We start from the raw sequence: 25,908 nt of genomic DNA on the forward strand, positions 1-25,908 counted from the left end.
AACAATTTTAAAACAATGCCTCAAATTGAATTCTGGAGTAGCAGAGTCAACAAAAGGTCAGAGTAAAACATTTTTTCCAGCCCAAGACAACTTAGGAGGTTGGAAGGAGAAGTTTCTGATGATGGGGTACAGCTTGGTCCAGAGCCTACATGATCCAAAACCGGAGTGGGACTAAATGGCAGCAACAGCAGCAGCTTTTGGAGCTCTCAGCCCAGAGACAGTAAGTAAATTGGACAACTGGACAGAAAGAGATCACAGAAGACTCCTACTCTAGCACTGGGTGCAAAATAGGGTAAGATTTGGCAATTCCATTGTCCATATTTACTTTCTGGTTGTAGTTCCAGGGCAGAGAGGAATGCTTACAGTCACAAGGGATTAGGGGCCCTGAGGAGCAGTTCCAAGGTAGAGAGGACTGCTAGCACTTTCAATCACAAGAGACCAGGGGCCCTTCCTTCATCAGGACCAGAGAGCACACCAGGAGAGCAGTGATCATACCTTTCCCCAGATCACACCATCTTGAAAGCACCAAAAAAATCCAAGCCTCCCAAACTAGCTCTGAAAACAGCATCACATAAAAACCTTGAAGTTTGAGATAGTGCCTCCCCACCCTGAGGTGAAAAAGTTCACAGTCAGGAAATAGACTGGAAAAATGAGTAAATGACAACAAAAAATAATTTTATCATTAAAAGCTACTATAGTGGCAAGGAAGCTCAAGATACAAACTGAGAAGACAATGATGTCAAAATACCTACAAGCAAAGACACAAAGAAAAATGCCATTAGAACTGAAGCCCAATAAGAATTCATAGAAGAGCTAAAAACTTATTTTAAAAATAAAATAAGAGTGGGAGAGGAAAAATTGAGAAAAGAAATAAGAGCAGTGAAAGAAACTATGAACAGACAATTAATATTTCAGTAAAAAAGGCACAAAATATTTTTAATATCTTATTTTTCACAATTACATGTAAAATTATTTTTAACATTAAAAAAATTTTTGAGTTCCAAATTCTCTCCCTCCCTCCCTCTCTCTCTCACCTTGAGAAGGCAAGCATTTTGAGGTAGGTTATACACGTGCAGTCATGCAACGCATATTTCTATGTTATTTATGTCGAGACACAAAAAATGTTGAAGAAAATAACACCCTAAAAAAAACAGAATTCACCAAATGTTAGAAGATATATGAAATCTCACTGAAGAAAAGAACTCTTGCAAAACAGAATTGTTCAAATGGAAAAAGAAGTAGAAAGGCAGACTAAAGAAAATAATTCCTTAAAAAATAGAATTGGGAAAGTGGAAGCTAATGATTCCATGAGATATGAAACAATAAAACAAAGGCAAAAGAATGAAAAATAAAAGAAAATGTGAAATATCTCATTGGAAAAACAAGTAACCTGGAAAATATATCAAGGAGAGATAACATAAGAATTACTTGACTGCCTGAAATCCTTCATCAAAAAAGAACCTATCAAGAAATTATTAAAGAAAACTGCACTGTTACTGTTATCCTAGAACCAGAAGGTAAAATAGACATGGAAATAATCCCATCAATTATCTCTTTAAAAAGATAACAAAATAAAGATTCCCAGGAATATTATAGCAAGTTCCAAATCTCTAAGGTCAATACTTCAAGCAACCAGAAAGAAATCATTCAAATATAATTGAGCTAGTCAGGATCACACAAGATTTAGCAGCTACCATGGTGAGGACCCTGACAAGAATCTTGCCAAAAATGGCTAAGAGAGAGACCTCTGTCTCCCCCATGATTGTCACAGGACAATCTATTTTCCTTTGCAGAGATGGACAGTGGAAGCATACTGGAACTCCTGGTGGATAACCTCCCTTTTCCATATTTCCCAGAAAATTTCAGTTAGCTTTTGTATGAGCAATGGACCTCACCACCACCACCACCTTGTAAATCTCATTTGGAATAGAATCAGCATCAGGTGATTTGCCACAGGAGAGGAACCTAATGATATTCAAAACTTCTTCTTCAGTTGGAAGTTCACCTAGAGGGGGACTGACTTCAACCTGAGGTAAATGGTCAATGGCTTCAGTATTGATTGATGACAGTCTATTGAGAACACTATGGAAGTGTTCAGCTCATCTCTCCAGGATCATGTCCTTATCACTAATCACCTGGAAGATGGTCATCTACCTGAAAGCCAGTGTGGTTACAAAAATGTCCAAGGAATGGTTGATATGGTGTTTACTGCCCGACAATGCCAGGAAAAAATGACAGGGGTAGAACAGAGGTCTGTACACCATGTTGATCAATCTGACTGGGGCCTTTGATGCTGTCAGTGGTGAGGGCTTGTGGAAAATAATGGCAAAATTTGGGTGCCCAGAGGAGTTCATCAGTATTGTACATCAGTTTCATGACAGCATGCTAACTTGGGTTCTGAATAATGGACAATGCTCTTACACTCTCAGTAACCAATGGAGTGAAGCAAGGATGTGTGCTTGCACTCATGCCATTTTTTTTAGCATGATTTTTCAGCAATGTTGTCAGACACCTTCAAAGAGGACAAACATGGCATCAAGGTCAGCTACTGCACTGATGATAAATTATTTAACTCGAAAAGCCAGGCCTAAGCCAAGACTAAAGTGGAAGAAGATTTTTTTTGCATGTGATTTTTTGTTCACATATAATTGTGCACTTAATGCAGCTGAGTGAAATGATTTGAAGCCGAGATGCAACCAAGTATGGATTGACTTCTGTGCTACTTATGCTAATTTTGGCCTAACAATTAACAGCAAGAAAAAACAGGTTTCCCACCAGCCAGCACCATACTAGATGGGATGAGAATGACTCTTGCCCAAAATAAAATAAGCAGAGATATCTCCAAGTAGAGACAGGAAGGATTTATTTTTTTTTCTTGCAAGAAGGGCGGTCTTGCTACTAGAAGCAGTCTAGTAGGAGAGGCAAAATACAAAATACAAAACTTGGTTATATACCCAAAAGACCACCCCTTTCCCCCCTCCCTTGTTCTGTCCTGTTCCCATTAATTAGGAACTGAGGTGCACAATCTTAAACGCAAAAATCTGCTGGTATTTGCAGATGAAATGTCAGTGATATCAAAAAGTACAAGGTACATGTCTAGCAGACATGGAAACAGACAAAATATGTCATCAGTATCAACTTAGATATGAAAGCAGAAGATAAATGTTCTAACAATATCAATATAGATATGAAAGTAGACAATATTTTATGAATCATGGGGATTTTAGGACATGGTGACCTGCCCAGAATTCTGCAACAGGAATTCCAATTTTATATTTGTACAGGTCAGATGGTGGTCAGTGGAAAAAAGTCTGGAATATTTGGGCCTGTGATTAAATTTGCAGGGTCTGAGCAAAAACTTCAATTTATGACCAGGGAAGTAAGGCGAGGGTCCCAGTCCAAGTTACTAAGTCTTTGGTACTGTATTACAATTCTGTTCAGATTTCTGGAATGTTACCTGAGAAGTTTTCACTTTTATTCCATTCAACCCCTCCTCTTCTTTCACCCTTTGAAAACTTCTCACCATTCTTCAACCTCTTCATCCCACTCCAGACTCACATGATAAGCTTCTCTGTCTTTCTGGCTCACAGGTTTCCAGTCTTGGTTTCTAAGGATCAATAATCTGCCTGTACTGCCTTCTAGTTTTATCATTTTAGGGAGTGAATACCATATTATCTTAGTTATTAGCTGTACCACACAAGGTAAGCAGACTGGGAAGAGTATTATTCCACTAAGGGCTATCAATAAGAACCATAAAGCTTGTTTCCACCAACTGCCACTAAACCGAGATCACCAGGATGTATTAAAGGGACTGAACCAAGTTTGGACAGGTATGTGAGCAATCTTCCTTATATTCTGGGTTATTCCTTTTACCACTTCACCATTGTCATCAATTTTCACACAACAGGTTGATAAATTCAATTTCCCACACACCCCACCTTCCTTGGTGAGCAAATAATCTAGGACTAATCTGTGTTGCAGAACTGTCTCTCTGATTTGGATAGCCTGGTCTGCTAACAAATCCAAGGCTTTTGCAGTTTGATTGGCAATAATTTCTAGTACTGCCTGAATCTAATTAGCTGGTTGAGGATATAGATGGAGGTCCTATATCCCCAGCTTCCATCCTGAGCCCAATTGCTGGTCCATAAGTTTGGATAATTCTTTCAGAGGGCCATATGTCATCCCAGCCATCGGCATCACCTGTGTCAGCCAAGGTAGTGTCAAGACTTGCCTTTTTGTCTTCCTCAAATCATCATATAACCCTATACCCAACTGACCTTCCTCTTGTTCTGATAGAAAGAAAAACTTTGTTCTGACTAATCCTATATAGCAAATTCCAGCCCAAGCTCCCTGTTCCCTGCTGCTTCAGACGATATTCCCCTTTTTCCTCACTCACTAATTTCCACTGATGACTTTCTGCTAGTCTCCAAAAACCAGTCCCATTATGGATTAAAGAGGGGTTACTTAAAAACCACTCAGGTCTCAAGGGTACTGGGCCCCAAGGCCATTGCTCAAGCTGTGGTCCCCCCACAAACCCAACAATTTGTCACATTAAAGGCCTGGGCTAGTTTCCATCAAATGTTCAAACTTATTTCTTTCTTCCATTGGGGATGTTGATACAATAGAAATAATAACGTATAACAAACAGTAAATTAAGGAAATCCCCATAGTATTACACTATTATTATAGATAAAATGATTATGTAGGGGTTCAAAGTAAATTCAAACAAAAAGACCAAGTGCAAAAACTATTGAAAACAACAAAGGAACAAGCACACTCATAGCAATCAAAATTCTCATAGGAAGGGACAAAGGCTCAGAGTCTATTTGACCACACTGTAGAGGGTTGGCACTGGAAGCGTAGCTCCAACTCTTCCAGCGTTGACTGGTTCAACTGTCCATTCAGTAGGGGCTCCACAGGTCCTTTCACTCGTGTGTGGTGGGTTCATCCCCACTCCTGGGTCTGGTCAGCAGTCTCAAGGGTCGGCAGGACCTGGAAGAGGCGAGTTCTCAAGTTGTCCTCCGGGCTGCTTCCCCAGATCCTTTTTCTTTTGCTTTCCTTGAAATCAACTTAAGTTGCCACTCTTAATCCTTGATTGTTTTTACAAAATTAAAATTATAATATTAATCAATTATCATAAACACACCTATTCTTTTTATATCCTGCATCAATTCATTATTAATTCCTCCACCAGGAGTAAGATTCTCATTAAGGAATTTCCACTGGGCTAGCCATTAGAACAATATTTACTCAATAACTCACAAACTATCCTACTATTAACATTAGCTAGTTAGAACAAAGCTAAAGCTAAATAAACTAATATTCCCACAAACTGGAGGGCACTTACTTATACAAGGGTACCTCTACTAAATTCTAAGCCTAATAATTTTCATCTTCTAGTAACTTAAGATGTTCCAGAATCAAGTATTTAATAGATTTGTTGTTATATCTTTCAAAACTTTTGATTATTGAAGCTTGTCACCAAGAATAGGGACAGAACTATAAGAGAACCATATTTCTCTAACTTTAGAATGTCAGTTCCAGGCAAGATGTATACCAAACTTCAATCTGCATTGAGCCAGGCTTGAGATCTGCCAGGTGCTTGTGGGTAAATCGAGTCAGGAGAATCCTACCTCAGCTCATGCGGAACAGTCATTCCCCCGACCTTCCTTTGCACTTCATACCTGTATCTTACAGAGTCTGGCACCAAGGATCAGTGGCTCAGGTAGCTTTTCTTAATATTTATACCTGGAGTTAGACTCAAAGAAACAGCCAATTAATAGTCCCACCAAATCTTAAGTAACAGTCTCCAATAATCAACTTAAAATATGCTTATAATCTCACATTGGTTGAGGAACATTTTTAATTCTTATTCATAAAGAAATCAAATCTTCCATCAGGTTTATAACTAATTATTCTAACAGATTTTTGTCTACTTCCTAAATTTCTCTATCTTCTTAACCTAATAATGCTTAACCTAAACTTACACTAAAATTCCTTTTCTCTCAACTAAAAATGTCTTTGATTTAATCCCAACAATTAATTCAGTCAATTTCATTAATACCCAATTGTTCTTTCATCACTTTGAAATGCCCAATGACTCTATTCCACACAAATACACCTTACTACCATCACTTTGAAATCCCAGCCTCAATTTATGGGATACTGTTCCATCATTACATTTGTATCTTTATTTGACTTATTGACTGACATATCTTCTTAAAATGCTTCCTCACATTTATGGTATCCTGAAGAACTTCCTAGGGACAGCAGGGGTCTGGAGGACCCTCCTTTTTTCTTTTCAAATCTTTTAAATCTATCTTCCTCTCTTCTATTAGCATCAACATTATATTTTGTACTGGACTCTGCAAAGTTGGGGGAAGGTATCTTTTTATACCTCACTTTTTGGAACAAGGCTTATTCTGGATACTTTTGCAGAGGTTCATGGTCTAATCTCAAAATTGATGAATTATATATCTAATTATTCTCATAACATTCAGAAAAGAGATCCTTAAGGCAACAATATTCCAAAAAGTTCCCTTAATTTCACTTTTCACCAGAAGTCTTTTGCCCTGACAGGGGGTAGAATCTCCTTTCTTAGACTTCAACTGGCTATGGTGGGGACAGGTCCCCTCAGGTTCTTTCTCACTGTGAGCCTCTTTGTACTCTAAGGCTTCATTTAGTTCCAAGAGCAGCTCATAGCGATGGTGACCCCAGACCTGGAGGGTGAAATATTCTCCATCCATTAGATTCTTTTTGTCATCAGTAGAGAACTGATTGGACAAAGCATTCATATACAGTATGGCCCTTAAAAAGGAAATATCATCCACAACTCTATATATTTTCTTAATATTTCAATTCCCTATTCACATTCATTTCTTCCTAAGGAAGTTTACAAAAAGTTTGCTTTTCCCTTATTATAATCAGATCACTTTAAAATATACTGGGCCAAAATTCTAACTACTTTCTTTGATTCTAATAATAATAACAAATTACAATAATCTGTATTTTCTACCATAATCGGTGCCCATCTTAAATTCAATAACAATAACCACCCAATTTCAACTCCACTAAAAAAACCAAAAACTTCCTTGAACACTCTCAACATGCTTAAACCATCACAAGGGCAGGTTGGGGGGGGGGGTAGGGGAGGTGGGAAATATTCCCCAGCTCACCCCTATCTATTCCCAAACAGAAACTTTCCTAACTTTCACATTTTCACCCAAACCTCCATTGTAAAAGCTCTTTCTGGTACTCCTCTTTTATGTGAGAAAAATTTCCCTATTTTACCTCTCCCTTCCCGCTTCTCCCAGTGCATCCCTCTTTCTCACCTCTTCATTTGGGAGTTGGAGGGGTGGGGATTATTCTAACATAATCAATTCACACTCATGCTTTCTGTCTGTGTAGACTCCTAACTGCCCTAATAATGGTAAAGTTCTTAGTAGTTACATGTATCATCTTCCCATATAGAAATGTAAACAGTTTAACTTTATTGAGTCTCTTATGATTACTCTTGAGCCTTGTGTTTGTCAAATTTTCTATTCAACCCTGTTCTTTTCATCAGGAATGCTTGAAAGTTTTCTTTTTCATTAAATATCTATTTTCCTCTGAAGGATTATATTCAGTCTTGCTGGGTACGTTATTCTTGGTTATAATCCTAGCTCCTTTCCCTTATAGAATATCATTTCCAAGCACTCCAGTCCTATTATGTAGAAGCTGTTAAATCTTGTGTGATCCTGATGGTAGACCCATGATAATTGAATTGTTCTATTCTGGCTGCTTGAAATATTTTCTCCATGACCTGGGAGCTCTGGAATTTGGCTATAAAATTCCTGGGAGTTTTCATTTTGGGATCTCTTCAGGAAGTGATCAGCAGACTCTTAATTTTACCCTCTGGATCTAAAATATTGGGGAAGTTTTCATTTATAATTTCTTGAAATATTATGTCTAGGTCCTTTTTTAAATCATGGATTTCAGGTAACCCAATAATTCTTTTTTGTGTTTGTTTGTTTTGCTTTTCAGAGGGCAATTGGGGTTAAGTGACTTGCCCAAGATCACAGGGCTAGTTTTTGTGTTAAGTGTCTGAGGCTGGATTTGAACTCAGGTCCTCCTGACTCCAGGGCCAGTGCTCTATTCACTTCACCACCTAACTGCCCCTAACCCAATAATTTTTAAATTAGCTCTCCTTAATTCTAGGTCAGTAGTTTTTCCAATGAGATGTTTCACATTTTCTTCTATTTTTCATTATTTTGGACTTCATCTTATTATTTCTTGATGTTTCATGGAATTGGAGCTTCCACTTTCCCAATTCTAATTTTAAGGAGAACCAATACAGGCATCATTGTTATAAGGAGTAAGGGAAAACTAGGGTCAGAGTTCTGAAGACCAATCCTAGACATTTGGTGCACCTAGAAATGGTCCTCCCTAAATGGGATCTCTGAATCTCCTCTATGACCTATCCTTACAGTCCAAATCATTATGAATTCCCTTAGCTCTTCCTGCTATTTATCAGCTTGGGGGTCCTTCATAATCACCTCCTTTGCTCAGGCTCAAATCACCATAACCATATGAAAGTGGGTTCTCAGAATTCTCCTGGCCTTAGGAGTGCTGAATTAGAGAATTCATAAAAGGAATGTCAAAGAAAAAGATTAACATCAACACTGTATTCTGCACATACATAGTCAGGTCTGCCAAAAACAATATAATATAGTTTAATGTTAATCTATATCCAAGACATTTCTAGCTTTAAAGTGTTAGAAAATCTAAACTTACAGTCCTCTATGACCTCTGACATGCCTCTCTTCCCCAGAAAGATTTTAGGCAATGTTTATTGTTATCTTCAACAAGGAAGAGAGCACTTAAAATACAGCCTTGGTTAATGTTCCAAGATTGAGCAACCATGTCACTATGACATTCTTTCTGTACTACTCCCCTCACTCCAGGAGGGATACAAAAGAACCTCCTTCCTTCCATTAATATCTTAATCCATTCTTAATGGGTTCTAGCTGCCAAGAAGTTCTGGGTGGATGGAGAGGCACTGGTGTGAATAAAAGTTATTCTGTTGTCACCCTTAATCCATTGCCCTACATATTATTTCTAAAATTTTCCATTTTATTATAAATGAGGTTTTAAACACACTCCCACAGGTATCAAAAAGATTGTGGGTTTGTAGCAGACCCAAATCTCTAACATGGTCTTGCTAGTCTTGAAGTCTTCAGGTAGCAAGTTGTTTAGCCTATATTCAATGACCAATGCATTCATTCCCTGAACATCACCGGCCCTGAAATCTGCCCCACTGGAAAATTGGGATCCCATGAGGTTGGATCTCATAAACACTCTACTAACCTGCCTCCCTTAGAATACAGATACTGGGATTGGAAGAACATGAGGGAATTAGGAGTCTGCTAACCACTAAGGAATAAGCTAGGCAAATATACCAATCCTGTTCCCCATCCCCAAATGTCCTTACTTCTACTCCCCTTATTTTACTACCACCACCATTACTCCTATGATGTCTTACTTCAGAAATACCTATCCCTTTCACTATGTTCTCTGGAAAGCCTCCTCAATAATTAGCAATGTTGCTTACATCTTTTCCTTTCCCTCCATATTCTGACTTTACTGAGACCTGACTCCATTCTAACGACACAGTTTCCCAGGCTACACTTTCTAGTACTACCTGAACTGTCTCCAATATGCCTCAAATAATTGGTTGTGGTCAGAAATTCAGAATATTCCTTGTTCCTCACTGACAATTCCTGGCTTTCCCTCTAGTACTATCCCTCAGTAACCTCTCCACCTTTGAGGTTTATTTAATCCTGATGCAACACCTAACCTAGATTTAGAAACCCTCATCCAATGGCCTCTGTGACTTTGTCTTTCCTTCTGCAATGAGTTCAGTACTTGGCTCATAGTATGCCTCCTCCACAACTTCTACCCTCATACTAGGGGACTTCAACATACATATTGACGTTCCCTCAAATAAATATTCTAAACCTCCTCAATTCTTCCATATGCTCATTTCTCAACCTATTTCTCACCCCTCCCCACAGCTAAACACCTTTGATCTTTCTAAAACTCAGTGTTCCACTTCTGTGTTCAACTGTAAAATTCATTTATCACGATCTTTTTTTGAGGTGGGAAAGCAAGGAAATTGGGGTTAAGTGACCTGCCCAAGGTCATGCAGCTAGTAAGTATGTCAAGTGTCTGAGGCCAAATTTGAACTCAAGTTCTCCTGATTCCAGGGCTGGTGCTCTATTCACTGTGCCACTTAGCTGCTCCTATCATGATCTTTTATCCCCTTTTTTCCTTCCCTCTACGTTATGACTCATACTCTGCTCTTTGTCCTGTGACTTCCAGTCTCTGCACACCTTATTTCTTTCCCAGGCTATCACCCCTGCATTTGTTACCTTCTCCTCCCCTTCACCTTTCTCAACCCCTTGGTATAAATCAATTCAACTACACTCTCCCCTATACTTGAATCTCTTGCCCTCTTGTCCCACCACCAATCATGTCTTGCTAAACCTTAACCCAAGATTACTCTCATCATCTACTGCCTTGGATTCTACTCTAAAGATGCAAGCCATCAGTCTCTTCTTAGAGAAAGGTATTGTTTGCACACTTGAATTAATAAAGTTTGACTGCATGCATTGAAAAGTATAAATCTTATTAGTGTTTCTGCCCCCTAGTTAGCATAAGTGAAAATAAATCTGTTATACACATGCACCAGATTGAAAAAAAATTACCAGTTGTCTGTCTTCTCTTCCCTTTGAACACTTTACTTGTAAGATTTTTTCTGAAAAGTAAGAGCTGAATTCCATGGGGGAGGAGTCCAGAGGGTCTCTGCATGCTCTGAAGTAAGCTCTCAGTTGCTCAGGGAATAATTCCTTCCTTCTGCCGATGTTACCAAGGAGCTGTCAAGACCCTCTCCTAATGCTGCTAATTGGTGGCACAATACAATGGTATGTGTAGTACTAAGAATGTGGAGACTTGGATATGGACCACTGCTTGCCCAAGCAGGTGTTTAGACATTTTCACAAACATGGGTTAATTAAGAAACCCGATGAGGGTAAGGTGCATGCTGTCACCCCTATGGCTCCAGCTTCCTTTTTTATGAGGGAGGGATCCTTTGCCCAGTTGGCAAGCTTAAGTTTTATTCACAGAGCCAGCTTAGACTATATCACCTTGAATGAGGCCAGGAGATTTGTCTGGAGACAAACATTGTCAATGCACTGCACCAAAGGAGACACTCCCACAGGTCTCCTGCCACCATGGTCCTCAGCTGAGGAGGGCTATTACCTGACAGCAGGCTGTCATCTTATCTAGATGAGCAAAGGCCAACAGAGTGGCAGAAATGGATGAGATTTAGGGAAATTGGACAGTTCCAAGGTTAGATGAGTCACTTGGAATGGCCTTAGTAATTCTTGATGATAAGAAAAATACTGCTGCTGCTGTTGTTATGCCTTTTGAAAATAGATATTCTGTCTCTAAATCAGCTAGAGTGGGCAAAACTGAAAAATGTCAAATAGGATATCAGCATCTGGTTCAGGAAAGCTACAGAGTATATAGCAACCAAGTGAGGATCAGGCTCTTGAAGGCTAATGAGTCAGTCTAACAAAAGTAGAAATCATCCCCAGGCATGCAATTCTCATGAGGAAATTGACAGTGCAAGATATGATTAGATGACACAGAGTCACCAGGATGAGACAATACACAAGATAAAGATAAAGCAGAGAAAAGTCGTTTTTAAAAATCATTTTAGAAGGGCAAAAATTATTTCATCTCTATTGAAAATTGAAAAGTGATTAGTTCATTCTGTCCAGCCTACAAAAGAGCTATCAAGATACTCCCTGGATGATGGTCATTGGCAGTACAGTCATGGATGACAAAATTGTCAATGGGTATGTATAGTACAAAGCTATGCAGAATAAAGTCTAGACCCTTGTTTGCCTTTACTGCAATCCTGCTGCCAAACTCATCCCAGGTCTTGTGTTGAACTGTCCTCCCTCAGATCCCTAATTGGAGGAGGGGAGTTCTGGCAAGGAACATGTGGTTCCATGGGACTCCATACAGCCCCAGCCATAACCACAGCCCAACCTGGAGTGGGAGAGAATACCACATTTTTTAACAAGACCCACAGCTACCAAGAAACTGGCAAGTATCTTCCAGAAACAGCCAGCAGAATGCCAGGCTGTAACAGGAGTTAAGCCAAACCACCACCAAAAATAAAGATACTTCAGGGCAGAGTAGTCAACCCACACAGAGAAATACCTAGATCTGGGTCCAGCTGGGCCCTGCATTTGCAGTTCTACAAGCTTTCCTAGCATGATCTAGATATAAAGGCTAATAGTGTAAGCAGTCTTGGACAGCAAGGAATAGTTTACCTGTCAGATTAATGGAGAAGAGAAGATTTTATGACCAAACAAGAGGTAGAGAGCATTATAAAATGCGAAATGGATAATTTTGATTACATTAAATTGAAAAGTTTCTGTACAACTAAATCCAGTGTAACCAAGATTAAGAGGGAAGTAGAAAATTGAGAAAGAATTTTTATAACCAGTGTCTGTGATAAAGGCCTCATTTCTAAAATATTCAAAGAATTGAATCAAATCTATAAGAATATGAGTCATTCCCCAATTGATAAATGGTCAAAAGATTTAAACAGGCAGTTTTCAGAGGATGAAATTAAAAATATCTATAAGCATATGAAAAAATGCTCTAAATCACTATTGATTAGAGAAATGCAAATTAAAACAATTCTGAGGTACCACATCTTACCGTCCAGATTGACTAAGATCAAAACACAGGAAAATGATAAATGCTGGAGAGAATGTGGAAAAATTGGAACACTAATGCATTGTTGGTGGAGTTGTGAACTGGTCCAACCATTCTGGAGATAAATCTGGAACTATGCCCAAAGGGCTACAAATAAGTGCATATCCTTTGATCCAGTAATACCACTTCTAGGGTTGTATCCCAAAGAGATCATAGAAGTGGGAGGAGGACCTATATGTACAAAAATATTTATAGCAGCTCTTTTTGTGGTGACAAAGAATTTGAAATCAAGGGGATGCCCATCAATTGGGGAATGGCTGAACAAGTTGTGGTATATGAATATAAAGGAATACTATTGTGTTATAAGGAGTGAGGAGCAGACAAACTTCATAATAACCTGGAGAGACTTATATAAACTGATGCTGAGTGAGGAGAGCAAAACCAGGAGAACATTACACACACTTACAGACACAACGTATGTGTGATGACTAACCTTGATAGACTGGACTCCTTTCAGCAGTGTAAGATTATAAGATGACTCCAAAAGACTCATGATGAAAAGAGATATTCACATCCAGAGAAAGAGCTACAGAGTCTGAATACAGACTGGAGCAAACTACTTGCTCTCTTTTTTTGTTTTGTTTTGTTTCCTCTTTTCCATTGTTCATTCCATTGGCTATAATATTTCTTTACAACCTGACTAATGTTTAATGTGAAGGTGTTTGTAGATCTTATCTTTGACTACATGCTGCCATGATGGGGGGGGGGGGAATTTGAAACTCAAGGGATTGTGGAACTGAATGTTGTAAACTAAAAGTAAATAAACAAATTAATAAAAATATGTTAGCACTACATCATCCTACAGTTCCTTCCAACTGACTAAATACATTTACTTTTGTAAGTTACTCTTGTGTTTACATTTCAAAGTTAGTACTCTGCTCTAGAGTTTTGTAAGAAATTCTTGAGAGTTTTCTATTGCATTAAAGGTCAGAGGGTTGGGGCGGCTAGGTGGACCAGTGAATAGAGCACCGGCCCTGGAGTCAGGAGGACCTGAGGACCAGCCTCAGACACTTAACACACACAAACTAGCCTGTGACCTTGGGCAAGTCACTTAAACCCAATTGCCCTCCAAAAAGCAAAAAAAAAAAAAGGTCAGAGGGTTTTTTTTTCTTTTTCCTGTGTAGGATTATGCTTAGCTTTGCCATGTAAGGTGTTCTTGGTGGTAAGCCTATCCCTTTTGACTTTTGGAACATTTTATTCCAAGATATTCTTTGCTTTTTTAAATAGAAACTGAGAATCCCCAGACACCAATACTTATCACTTCATTCTCTGAAACTTAGTGGATAATCTCTCACTTAAAGCAAAAGTAGGATCTCACTAAGTAGATATGTAAAAGTAATATATTCCAAGCATGGTGGTCAGCCTTCACTATAACCAAATCTATGAGAGTGAAATCATTATTCCCCAATGTCCCTCTTTACCAATTAGTTATTCTTTTTAATTTCACACTTAATTAAAGTATGAAACTTAATTTCAAGGTCAACAAGCATTGATTACTATCTGCTAGGCACTGTGCTAAGCACTGGGGAACTAAAGAAAAAGACTCCTGCAGAACTCTGTAGACTTGAAAGGGTGTAATGTAATGCCAAGGAAAGGCAACTTCCCAAGGTTCAGAATACCAGCATAGGTGCTCTCCATTTTATTCAGTGACAAACCAAGAACAGAGAAGGTCAAAACATGACATCATTCAAAATACAGCATTTACTAAGTGTGATTAAATAATCTCCCAGTACTACCCCACCCCAGGACCTTCCATTCATTCAATCAATTACAAAGTCCCTGTTCTAAATACTACTCCACCCCTAGGCTGTACCTTCATTTAGTCCACCACAAAGCCCCTCTTCTCAAATGGAGATTAGTTTCCAATCTAAGTAAAGTACATTCATTTGTTCAACCATAGAACACAAAAAGGTCAAAAGTTCCCCACCCCTGGATCACAATTGAATCTACCCCAGAGTTACATCAAGTTTAAGCACAGCACTTAATACCCAAATGGAGGTCTTTTCTTCATCTTGACAGGAGGCAAGTTCTCAGCAATCTTAGTTCCTGGGGAGACAAGGCTTAGCAAGGCCACAAGATACATTGCCAGTCCCTTCATTAATTCATCCTCTGTCTGTAGAACAGTCCTAGAACCCCTGAAAACATTAGCAAAACCCTCTCCCAGGATTTCTGTAAACATACAACAAGAAAATCCTTCTTCAGGGCTTCTGAACCAACAGAAAGGTTCCCACACCCCTGCAACAACAGCACTGTCCTTCACCAGTGGACAGTATTCACTCTGTCTGCAGGACAGTCTCCAGACCCCTGCAACAACAGCACTGCCCTTCACCAGTGGACAGCATTCACTCTCTGTCTGCAGGACAGTCTCAGGAGCTCTTAGCCAACAGCCAGGTTCCAGGACTTCTTCAACAAAAGGACTGTCTTTCACCAGTGGACAAATCTGGCAAAACAACATCAAAACAGACAGACAAAGTACCAGCAAAACAGCCATGTCTCCTCAGTCCTTGGCAGCTCCGGGGGCAGGTCTCAAAAGTCCAGGGTGATTCAAAGTGGCCCCCAGCAATTCTCTCAGTCTCTCTCTGTCTCCACGAGGTGCTGCTTCCAAAAAGTTCTGCCTCTCTCTTGTGTCTCTCCAAATCTACGTCACCAGCTCCTCCCAGTTCGTGTCTCTCTTTTCAAGTCAACAAGTCCATCCCACAGGTGGGATTAACAAGCTCTGGGTTTTAACACAATCAATTTGAAAACCAAGCCAATACAGGGGAATCTTTATGTTCCATTACTATCACAAAGGGAGAGACAATTTCTGCTTTTACCTTCCTTTTCTTTTCTTCCATATTTGAGCTGTCTTTAAAAAAAAAGACAGGGAAGCCAGCAGGCAGAAGTAAGAAGCAAGTTGTTTTTGTTCAGCCATTTCCAACTCTTTGTGACCCCATTTGGGATTTTCTTGGCAGAGATACTGGAGTGTTTTGCCTTTTCCTTCTCTAGCTCATTTTACAGATGGGGAAACTTAGGCAGACAGGGTTAACTGATTTGCCTCAGACACTTGTCCAGCTTCCTTTAGGCTAGTGAGTGTCTGAGGACAGATTTGAACTCAGGTCTTCCTGATTCTAGTCCTAGCACTCCACTGTGCCACTTACCTGTCTATGACTAGCAGGAGAGGATACCTAATGGAAAAGGAATGTCCTGTGACAGGAACAACAAATAGACCAGTGTATCTGTATTATAGAGTTTGGAGGAGTCCAGAAAGGGATTGAAAGCAGGACACAAAGCATAAGACAACTGGAATGGGGCTTTTTGAAGGGTTTTAAGTGCTAAATAATGGAGTTTGTATTTGATCCTGTAGGTGATAGGGGTCACAAGAGTTTATTTTTTTTAATTGAATTTATTTATTTTTAGTTTTCAACATTCACTTTTATAAGATTTTGACTTCTACATTTTTCCCTTTCCCCAGGATGGCATGCAATTTGATATAGGCTATACATATTATAATCATGTCAAATATATTTACACATTAGTCACATTGTGAAAGAAAAATGAGAACAAAATGGAAAACAATGAGAAAGAAAAAAAAAAAGAGAAAGACAAGAGTACACTTTGATCTGCATTCAGACTCCATAGTTCTTTCACTGGATTTGGATAAGCGTTTTCCATCATGAGTTTTTTGGAATCATCTTAGATCATTGCATTGCTAAGAAGAGCTAAATCTATCAAAGTTGATTATAGTATAATGTTGCTGCAACTGTGTACAATGTTCTGCTCACTTCACTCTGCATCAGCTTGTTTAAGACTTTCCAGGTTTTTCTGAAATCCACCTGCTCATCATTTGCTGTGGAAAAATAGTATTTCATTACATTCAGATACCACGACTTGTTCAGCCATTCCCCAAGTGATGGGCATCCCCTCAATTTCCAATTCTTGGCCCCCTAAAATGAGCTGCTATACATATTTTTGTACATGTAAATCTTTTTCCCTTTTTTATGATCTCTTTGGTATACAGACCTAGTAGTGGTATTGCTGGATCAAAGGGTATGCACAGTTTCATAGCTCTTTGGACATAGTTCCAAATTGTTCTCCAGAATTCTTGGATCAGTTCACAACTCCACCAACAATGCATTAGTGTCCCAATTTCCCCACATCTTCTCCAACATTTATCGTTTTTCTGTTTTGTCATGTTAGCCAATCTGATAGGTGTGAAGTGATACCTCAGAGTTGTTTTAGTTTGCATTTCTCTAATCAAGAGTGATTTAGAGCATTTTTTCATATGCTTATAGAAATCTTTAATTTCATCCTCTGAAAACTGCCTATTCATATCTTTTGACAATTTGTCAGTTGGGGAATGACTTGTATTCTTATAAATTTAACTCAGTTCTCTACATATTTTAGAAATGAGGCCTTTATCAGAGACACTGTCTGTAAAAATTGTTTTCCAGCTTTCTGCTTCCCTTCTAATCTTGGTTGCACTAGTTTTGTTTGTGCAAAACCTTTTTAATTTAATGTAATAAAAATTATCTATTTTGTATATCATAATATTCTCCATCTTTTATTTGATCATAACTTCTTTCCTTCTCCATAAATCTGACAGGTAAATTATTCCTTACTCTCCTAATTTGTTTATACTATCACCTTTTATGTCTAATTCATGTACCCATTTTGACCTCTTCTTGGTATGTGGTATAAAATGTTAGTCTGTACCTTGTTTCTGCCATACTATTTTCCAGTTTTCCCAGCAGTTTTTGTCAAATAGTGTGTTTTTATCCCAGAAGCTGCAGTCTTTGGGTTTATCAAGCAGTAGATTACTTTAGTCATTGACTACTGTCTCATGTACCTAACCTATTCCACTGATCCACCACTCTATTTCTTAGCCAGTACCAAGTAGTTTTGATGATTGCTGCTTTATAATACAATTTAAGACCTGGTACAGCTAGGAAACCTTCCCTTGAATTTCTTTTCATTAATTCCCTTGATATTCTGGACCTTTTGTTCTTCCGGATGAATTTTGTTATTATTTTTTCTAGCTCTATAAAATAATTCTTGGTAGTTTGATTGATATAATCAACTGAATAAGTAAATTAATTTAGGTAAATTCTCATTTTTATTATATTAGTTCAGTGTCTCCATGAGCAACTGATATTTTTCCAATTATTTAGATCTTATTTTATTTGTGTGAAAAGTGTTTTGTAACTGTGTTTATATAGTTCCTGGGTATATCTTGGCAGGTAGATTTCCAAATATTTTATATTGTCTACAGTTTTTTTTAAATGGAATTTCTCTTTCTATCTCTTGCTACTGGACTTTGTTAGTAATTTATAGAAATGCCAATGATTTGTGTGGGTTCATTCCATATCCTGAAACTTTGCTAAAGTTGTTAATTATTTCAAGTAGTCTTTACTTGATTCTCTAGGATTCTCTAAGTATATCATCATATCATTTGCAAAAAGTGATAGCTTTGTTTCTTTATTGTCTAGTCTAAAGCCACAAGAATTTATTGAATAGGGGAAGTGACATGGTCAGATTTTTCCTCAGACTTTCCCCAATTTTTCCCCAATTTTACCAAATTTGTCTTCCCAAAATTCAAACTCTGACACCGTTTCCTCTTCCAAATGTCTCCCATTTACCTACAGAATGTACTTTTCTTTCTTATTTGCCTCAAGTTCTTCCTTCTCTTGTTTCTTACATGGAAGGCAAAACTAGAAAGCCTGCCTCTTACTTTAAAGAACTCCTTCCCCCAACACCCACCCCTTCCTCGGCCTGTTTCTTCACTCTTCACATCAATAAAAATGAATCTAGATCCCAACTTGGCCTCGCCTTACTTTTGTGAACACATGAGCAAACCACCCTAATGTCTAGGAGCTCCCGATTCTTCTTCACCTGTAAAATTTGGTGGCCTTCAAACCTTTCCCCCTCTGTTTAAGGCAGCCCCTCTTTCTTCCAACCCCGCGCCCCTCTCTGGGCCCGCCTCCTTTTGTGACGCACCACAGCTTGGATACAGTGGAACGCTGGGTTTGAGTTTGGGTCTGTTGGTGGCTGGCTGTGATGCGGTTAGGCGGAGGAGAGGAGTCTCCCTCTTTTAATTGATTGTCCTCTGGGCAGCAGCTAAAGCCCAAACCAAGTACATTTCCTACCAGCTCCCTAGGGGGACAGTGAGACCAAGACTCGTGAGAGGGTGGGCCAGTCAGGCTGAAGGAGGTGAGGAGAGGCTAGAGGAGCGAGGTTGGTGTTCCTCTTGAGCCCCCTCTCCCAGAGGCAGTGCCCCTGTGGCTGCACACACCGGGGCGCCAACAGTTCAGTTGGCTAGGACTGCCAACTGCCGAAGCTAGGTACATCCGGTCAATTGGTCCTGGGCACTCCCTCTCGGTCCTGAGCCCTGCTGTGATAGTCTACAGATATCCAGGGAAGATGGTGCCAAGGCAATCGTACTTTTAGCCATGCTATGGTTCTGTTCCCTATCAATCATGGCCTACCCACTGTTGCTGACCCTGAATGACCCGCAGGTGAGCTCCAGCAACCTGAGGAAGAAAGACAGCATCCTGAAGCACTATGCTGAAATCCTGCAGCAGATGGCCCTGAGAGTGCCCACTCAGGATACCCCTAGCAAGGAGCAGGCTACTACTATCAGCTCAGATGGAGAGAATGAAATCGAGGAAGCTACCATGGCGATCCGGGAGGAGATCCTGGAGGAAATCCCGGTGTTCCTGACCTCTCACTCTTCTAAGTCTAAGAAGACAAAACCTGAGGTGCCTCTGATGAAAGGGCCAGCCTGGCCTAAGGAAAAGATGAAGTTCGAGAGCTCCATCCAGCACCCTAGGGAACAGGAAGGAAAGGATCAAGAGAAGATGGTCAGCATAGCTACTGAAGAGACACCTGGCAAAAAGGAGAACACGGACAAGGACTTGGACCACTCGGATATGGAGAACATGAATTTGGAGGATAACAGTAGTGTTTTAGAGACTGATGAATTTGATAGTGAAGGAGACACACCTGAGGATCCAGCAATGGAGAAAGCCGTGGTCTCAACTCTGGAGCTAGCTGTGAAACTGGCTATGGACCCTACCCAGAAACCCTCTAAGAAAGTGTTGGAGAAGCTGATTGGCAAACCATTTGTGAAAGAAGCTCCTAAACCAGTCCCCAAAGCACCTGCCAAAGTGCATCGGAAATCTCTGGACTTGGCTTTGAAACTCATTGAAGAAGCTTCCCGACAAGTGAAAAAAAAACCCAGAGAAGAGGGTTATGCCAGGAGAGATGACTCTTGTGGCTCCATCGGCCATGGAGTCCCCAGGGACACAGGTACACGATTTAGAAACAGGGATCTCCCAGCCATCAGAGGAAGCCAAAGACCAATCGAATAAGGAGCAAGTCATAGAAGATCAAATTTTGAAAAAAATCTCAGACATAAATACTGAGATAAAACATGCACTGAAAAATGCAAAACACCACAGAGAATTCAAAGATGATGTTGAATCTGCCCAAAAAGTATCTAATCCAAAGCCTTTCCTTAGTAGAAGGAGAAAACACACCCAGCAATGGGCATAAACCTAAGAAGTTAACAAGAGAAAAGGATGATGATGAAAAAATTCGATTATTTATTAACTTCTTATATGATTTCAAGTCTCAACTAACTGCATTCTTAAATATGAATAATATTCCATTTGATCTTCAAGGGAAAGCCACTACTGTATTTAGTCTTATGGAAGCAATGCTTTGTGGAAATCAACAAAAAAGGGAAAATATCATTAAGGGTTATTAGAGGATAATATAACAATGTTAAACTTAATAATACAATGTTAGCTTAATATATATATATATATTAATAATAGCAATAATAATGTTAGCTTAATAATACAATGAACCTATGATTAGCCTTTAATTAAATTGTCTATTCATTTTAAGAAAAGCTAGATTTTCTTTCCCTTAAATTCATAAATAAATTTTCTATTGTATATCAGTCTGACATCTTTAATTTGTAATGTATTATGAACAGTTTTCATTTTTAACTGTAATTTTTGTCTTCAGTAAAGTTTGCAATTTTCTTTAAACTGAAAAATGTGTTCTTTTGCCTGTTTAAAACTTATTTTTCATTTATACTTGAATATTCTTAGTTTAGAATTTAGTTTCTGAATTGGCATGATATTACAAATTCATTCTAGCAGTCAAGTGTTCTGTGTGGGTTCTGTATATGTATTCAGTGTTTAAAATGTATTTCTTTAGGTATAAACAGTCTATTGATATCTGAAAAAGTATATTTCAATTTTCTTTTGGATTTCAGATCCTTTTACCCTTTATTGATGTCTTCTGAATATCCTCTAATTTGGCAATTCACTTCCTAAAATGTCCCCAACAAATTAAATTAATATTATTCCATGTTCTCACCAGTACAGGGCATATATACAATACAACCCTGACCAACCTTGTTCTTGACATGTAAGAAATCTCATTATCTATGCATATTTTCAAGAAATGAAATGAATGACATTTTCAACAACACTTTATTTAATTAGCATAAATTTTAACCATGACATCTTCATGTGGAATAAAAGTTTTCATTAGCTATTGGGGACTATTTTTCCATATTAATGAGATTAATTTAATTAATTAATGAGACTTCCTATGTGTCTCTTTTGTCTTCCTATGAAAATCTCACTTATACTAATTAAATAAAATGTTGAAAATTTCATTCATTTCTTGAAAATATGCATAGTTGATGAGATTTCCTATGTATCTCCTATGTCCTCCTACGTCTTCCCATGAAATCTCATTTATGCTAATTAAATAAAATGTTGAAAATTTCATTCATTTCATTTCTTGAAAATATGCATAATTAATGAGATTTCCTATGTGTCTAGACCTTAGCGACACCCTGTATAATTGAGACAATCTACGATCACATTAGGTTTTTTTTTTAAAGTTACAATAAGTAAATATATCAAAGACTTCCCAGGATATATGTCATATGTATGGTAGCTGTTTTTTGTGGTTTTGGGATAGAAATATGTTCCCATAGCAGCAAGCCAATTTCTTGCTAAAATAAAAACATTCATACCATGGTTTAGTAGAAAGAGTGCTATATTTTGACACAGAAAACCCAGGTCTAACTCAGTTTCCTCATCTACAAAGTAAGGAGGTTGAACTAGATGATCACCAAGCACTCTTCTGATTTTGTGACCTCACATAACTTCATAAACCATGGGTCTTATCCATACGGAGATTTAAAGCCAGAAGAAACCACCTTAACCTTCTTATCTACTATCCCCACTGTACAGATGAGGAAACTCAGTCCTGAAGAGTTCAAGAGACATGTCTAAGGTCACACAGGAGCAAAGCAGAGGAACTAGGGCCTGAAGTCACTCCAATTAAATTTTTTTTCCACTGTGCCATACTTGAATTTAAGCCTTTGATTGCCATTACATTGCTAATCCCTCTGGGAGGGGTCATAGGCTTAAATGCCCCCTTTTCATATGAGGAAACAGAACTCAGAGAGATTAAATTAATTCCCCAAGGACATTTTCCTCTAACACACCTGAGGAAATAGGGCAAAGAAAGGAGTGTGTGTTTATGTGGTGAGGGGAAATACATCAGGCAAAACATTAATTTCCAAATTATATATATATATATATATATATATATATATATATATATATATTTTATATCTAAGTTGTGTGTGTGTTTGTGTAAAATCTACCACATGCAGAGAAAGAGCCTTATGCTAGGTATTGGGGAAAATAGAAATTTGAGAAAGATGAACATTTCCATATGATCTCTTTTCTCCATGCTCCACAGTGGTAGCTCCACTCTTCTGACTATATGGGCATATGGTCAGTTTATACATGCTAGTGAGGATGAAGAGATGGATCTTGAGAGAACTTCTGAAATTCCCTCTACCCAGGCTTTCCTAACAGTAACAAGGGCCGACATTTACTGTGTTCTGAGTTTTGCAAGGTACTTTCCATATACAATCTCAGTTGATCCTCTCAGTGATTCAATAGCCAATCCAAAAGGCTCCTCTTCACCATAACCAGTTACAAACTCTGAAGGCTCCAAATATGGGAGCAGGACCCTTCCATTACCCTACATCATGCTTTTCTAGAAGCAGATGCCCTGGCCTCTTCCATGTGGGGACTGCATCTGCCCAGGGTGTGCTCACCAGCCCTGTGTTACATTCTGAAATATTATGGGTCTATCCCTAGTTGACAGTCAATAAAATTGCAATTCAGGGGTTGAAGGGCCTTGTTCAGTTACAGACAGTAAATATCACAGGCAGAGCATAAACTTGGGTCCCACATTCTCTCTACCAAACTGCACTATCTACCAGATGAAGCCATTTTGACTGGTCCCAATTCTATCTATGCTGCTTATCAACCCTTAACAGCTCAGTGTGAGTAAGAGATCTGAAAGAGATTTTAATAGAGAGATGGGGGAGAGAAACCACAGGAGCACAGGTGTTTGGGGAGGAAGGGAACACCATTCATGGAAGAAAAAAGGGAAAAACAAGTCAAATAAGAGCAGAAAAGTGACTTCAACTACTTCCCAATTTTCCCCATGGCTCACTGATCATGGCTGAACTTGAAGCTTTGGTTCATCTCAGCTCTCACCTCTGATTTGCTTTTAAAGGTTAAAAAAGGTAAAAACAACAGAAAGAATTAATGTCTTCTAAGGAGGGGAGTGGGGAATAAGCATTTTATATAGCATCTACTCTGTGCCAGGCACAGTGCTATGTGTTCTACAAGTAATACCCTCATTTAATCCTCACAAAACCCTTCAAGGTAGGTGCTATTATCATTCCCATTTTACAGATGAGGGTCAAACATGGTTCGAGGCTGAATTTGAACTCAAGATTTCCTAATTCCAAGACCAGTGCTCCACTGTGCCACCAGCTGGCTCTTCTAAAGCTACAAATATTTCAAAGTCAAACCTAGGATTATAGTTCTAACTTAGTAAGTGGGAGAGATGGAATTCACAACTGGGTCCTCTGATTCCTGCTATTCAGTAGTGGGGGATAAGCTTCTACAGAAAGGCAGAACAGCAGGTGGTGAACTCTGCGTGTGAATATGCGGAGAGGAATCCTGGATCTGGGGCTTGGGGGTGACCTTGGACAAATCTCCAAACCTCCCTGAGCCTCAGTTTCCTCATTTGTAAAATGAGGGGAATAGAATGTCTTCTAAGATCCCTTCTAACTATGATCCTGAGAGAGTGAGGAGAAATATGTAGTGGTAGAAAGCTTTGTCCCTTTGAATACTGTGGCAGAGTGGATAGGGCACTGAACTTGGAGTCAGGAAAACTTAGGTTCAAATCTCTCTCTAGCTATGTGACCCTAGGCAAGTCACTTTCTCTCTGAGCTTACAAAATGGAGGATAGAAGAGGAATGGACTCAGCATCCAAGGTCCCTTCCTGATCTAAGTCTATGATCTTATGAACATTTTGGTCAAAGATTTTTTAAAATTTATTTTTAGTTTTCAACATTCAGTTCCACAAGCTTTTGAGTTTTACATTTTCTCCTCTTCCCCCTCCCCCCTCCCCAAGACGGTAGGCAATCTGATAGAGACTCTACATAAACATTCATATTAAACATTTTCATATTAGTCATTTTGTAAAGAAGAATTAAAACCAATGGAATGAACCAAGAAGAAAAAGATGTTTTTACCTTGGGGCACAGTTGGTGGGCACCTCCAGGTGAATAAATAGCTGGGCAGTCTCCTTAGCTTAAAGAGTCTAAAATCACATTATTAAGTAGTAGTCTTTTTTTTTGGAAGTGGTAAGGCAGGGCAATTGGGGTTAAGTGACTTGCCCAAGGTCACACAGCTAGTAAGTGTCAAGTGTCTGATGTCTGATTTGAACTCAGGTCCTCCTGACTCCAAGGCCAGTGATCTATTTACTGCACCATCTAGCTGCCCCTACGTGGTAATCTTAATAGTATGAATGAACAACTGGCTGTTTCCAATGCTATTCATTCTATGTTGTTCCAGCTCTCTCTTTGAACAATTATATGTGGCAGGTTTTCTTAGTCACCTTCCACATGCAGTTTGAAGCACAAATTTATCAGATCCACAACATCCAAACATATTCTTACCAGTCCCTATGAGGTGGACTCCATCCCTGATTCTAAGCCTAGATCTTAAACCCTGTTCTAGGAATTCAAATCACATGTTCTGACTGTCTTTTTTGGAAGGCAGATAAGATAACTTGGGGAAAGTCTGTATCCCTCCCATAGTTCAGTCTGGCTTAGAAAGTCCCAGAGTGGGAATTTGCTGACTGAGAGATTAGAGTGAGCCTGATGTATTTCTAATCTTAAAGCCTGTGTGCTTCTACTAAAGGAACTTTCACAGACAAAACAAACAAATCAAGTGTCCAGCAGCAGAAAGGGTTTTCTGGAGGGAAGAGCAGCCCTGTATGTTTGAATAGTAGTAGCAATAGGCAAAGCAAAGGCAAGGGTATAACATACAAAATTTAGTTAGGGACTCTGTAGGGCTTGGGTCAGGGGTGGGGAACCTGAGGCCTGGAGGCCACACCTGGCCCTCTAGGTCCTCAAGTGGGGCCCTTTGAGGAATCTAAACTTCACAGAACAAATCCTCTTTAGGACCTCAAGGGCAGCCTTTTGAGTGAATACAAACTTCACAGAACAAATCCCTTCTAGGTCTTCAACTGGGGCCCTTTGACTGAATGCTTAATAAAAGGATTTGTTCTGTAAAACTTGGACTCAGTCAAAAGGCTACACCCAAGGACCTAGAAGGCCACATGTGGCCTAGGGCCACAGGTCTTCCACCTCTGCCTTAAGCTGAGAGGAAGGGTGCAAGAAGAACCAGAAGATCAAAAGAAGGTTGAGAAGGCCAGAACCTTCGATGCAAGGTCGTCAGGGTATAGTTTGGCAAGTGGAGTGAAACCTCAACTAAGACCACAAATCAAGCAATCAAAAGAACTTAAACAAAATGTAAAAAGGCCTTCAAACAACAATAACATTCTTCAATAATTGTGTTTGTATAAACTGAGGAAAGTTGAGCTTGTCTCAGTGATCACATACGCATTTTCATAAATTCCAGAAATTGGTGCAAAGTGCCCTGAGAAGGAATTGCATGGAGGAGTGGG

The 25,908-nt window shown here is 39.1% G+C and overlaps 2 protein-coding genes across 2 annotated transcripts in view; both read left to right on the forward strand.

Moving 5' to 3' along the window:
* The window catches only part of VAMP7 (vesicle associated membrane protein 7), a 427,850-nt gene that overhangs the window by 275,409 nt on the left and 126,533 nt on the right, over positions 1–25,908 (forward strand). The window lies entirely within an intron of this gene.
* Positions 150–20,781, forward strand: SPESP1 (sperm equatorial segment protein 1). The gene is given in 6 exon segments (XM_069063806.1): positions 150–220; positions 339–402; positions 18,747–18,872; positions 19,197–20,041; positions 20,043–20,298; positions 20,300–20,781. Coding segments are annotated over 6 exon segments (1,641 nt in total). The 3' UTR covers positions 20,579–20,781.

This window comes from Petaurus breviceps, unplaced genomic scaffold (genome assembly GCF_028583685.1).
Source record: "Petaurus breviceps papuanus isolate PSGF00001 unplaced genomic scaffold, PetGlider_PUasm1.0 90601, whole genome shotgun sequence".
NCBI classification, from domain to species: Eukaryota; Metazoa; Chordata; class Mammalia; order Diprotodontia; family Petauridae; genus Petaurus; species Petaurus breviceps.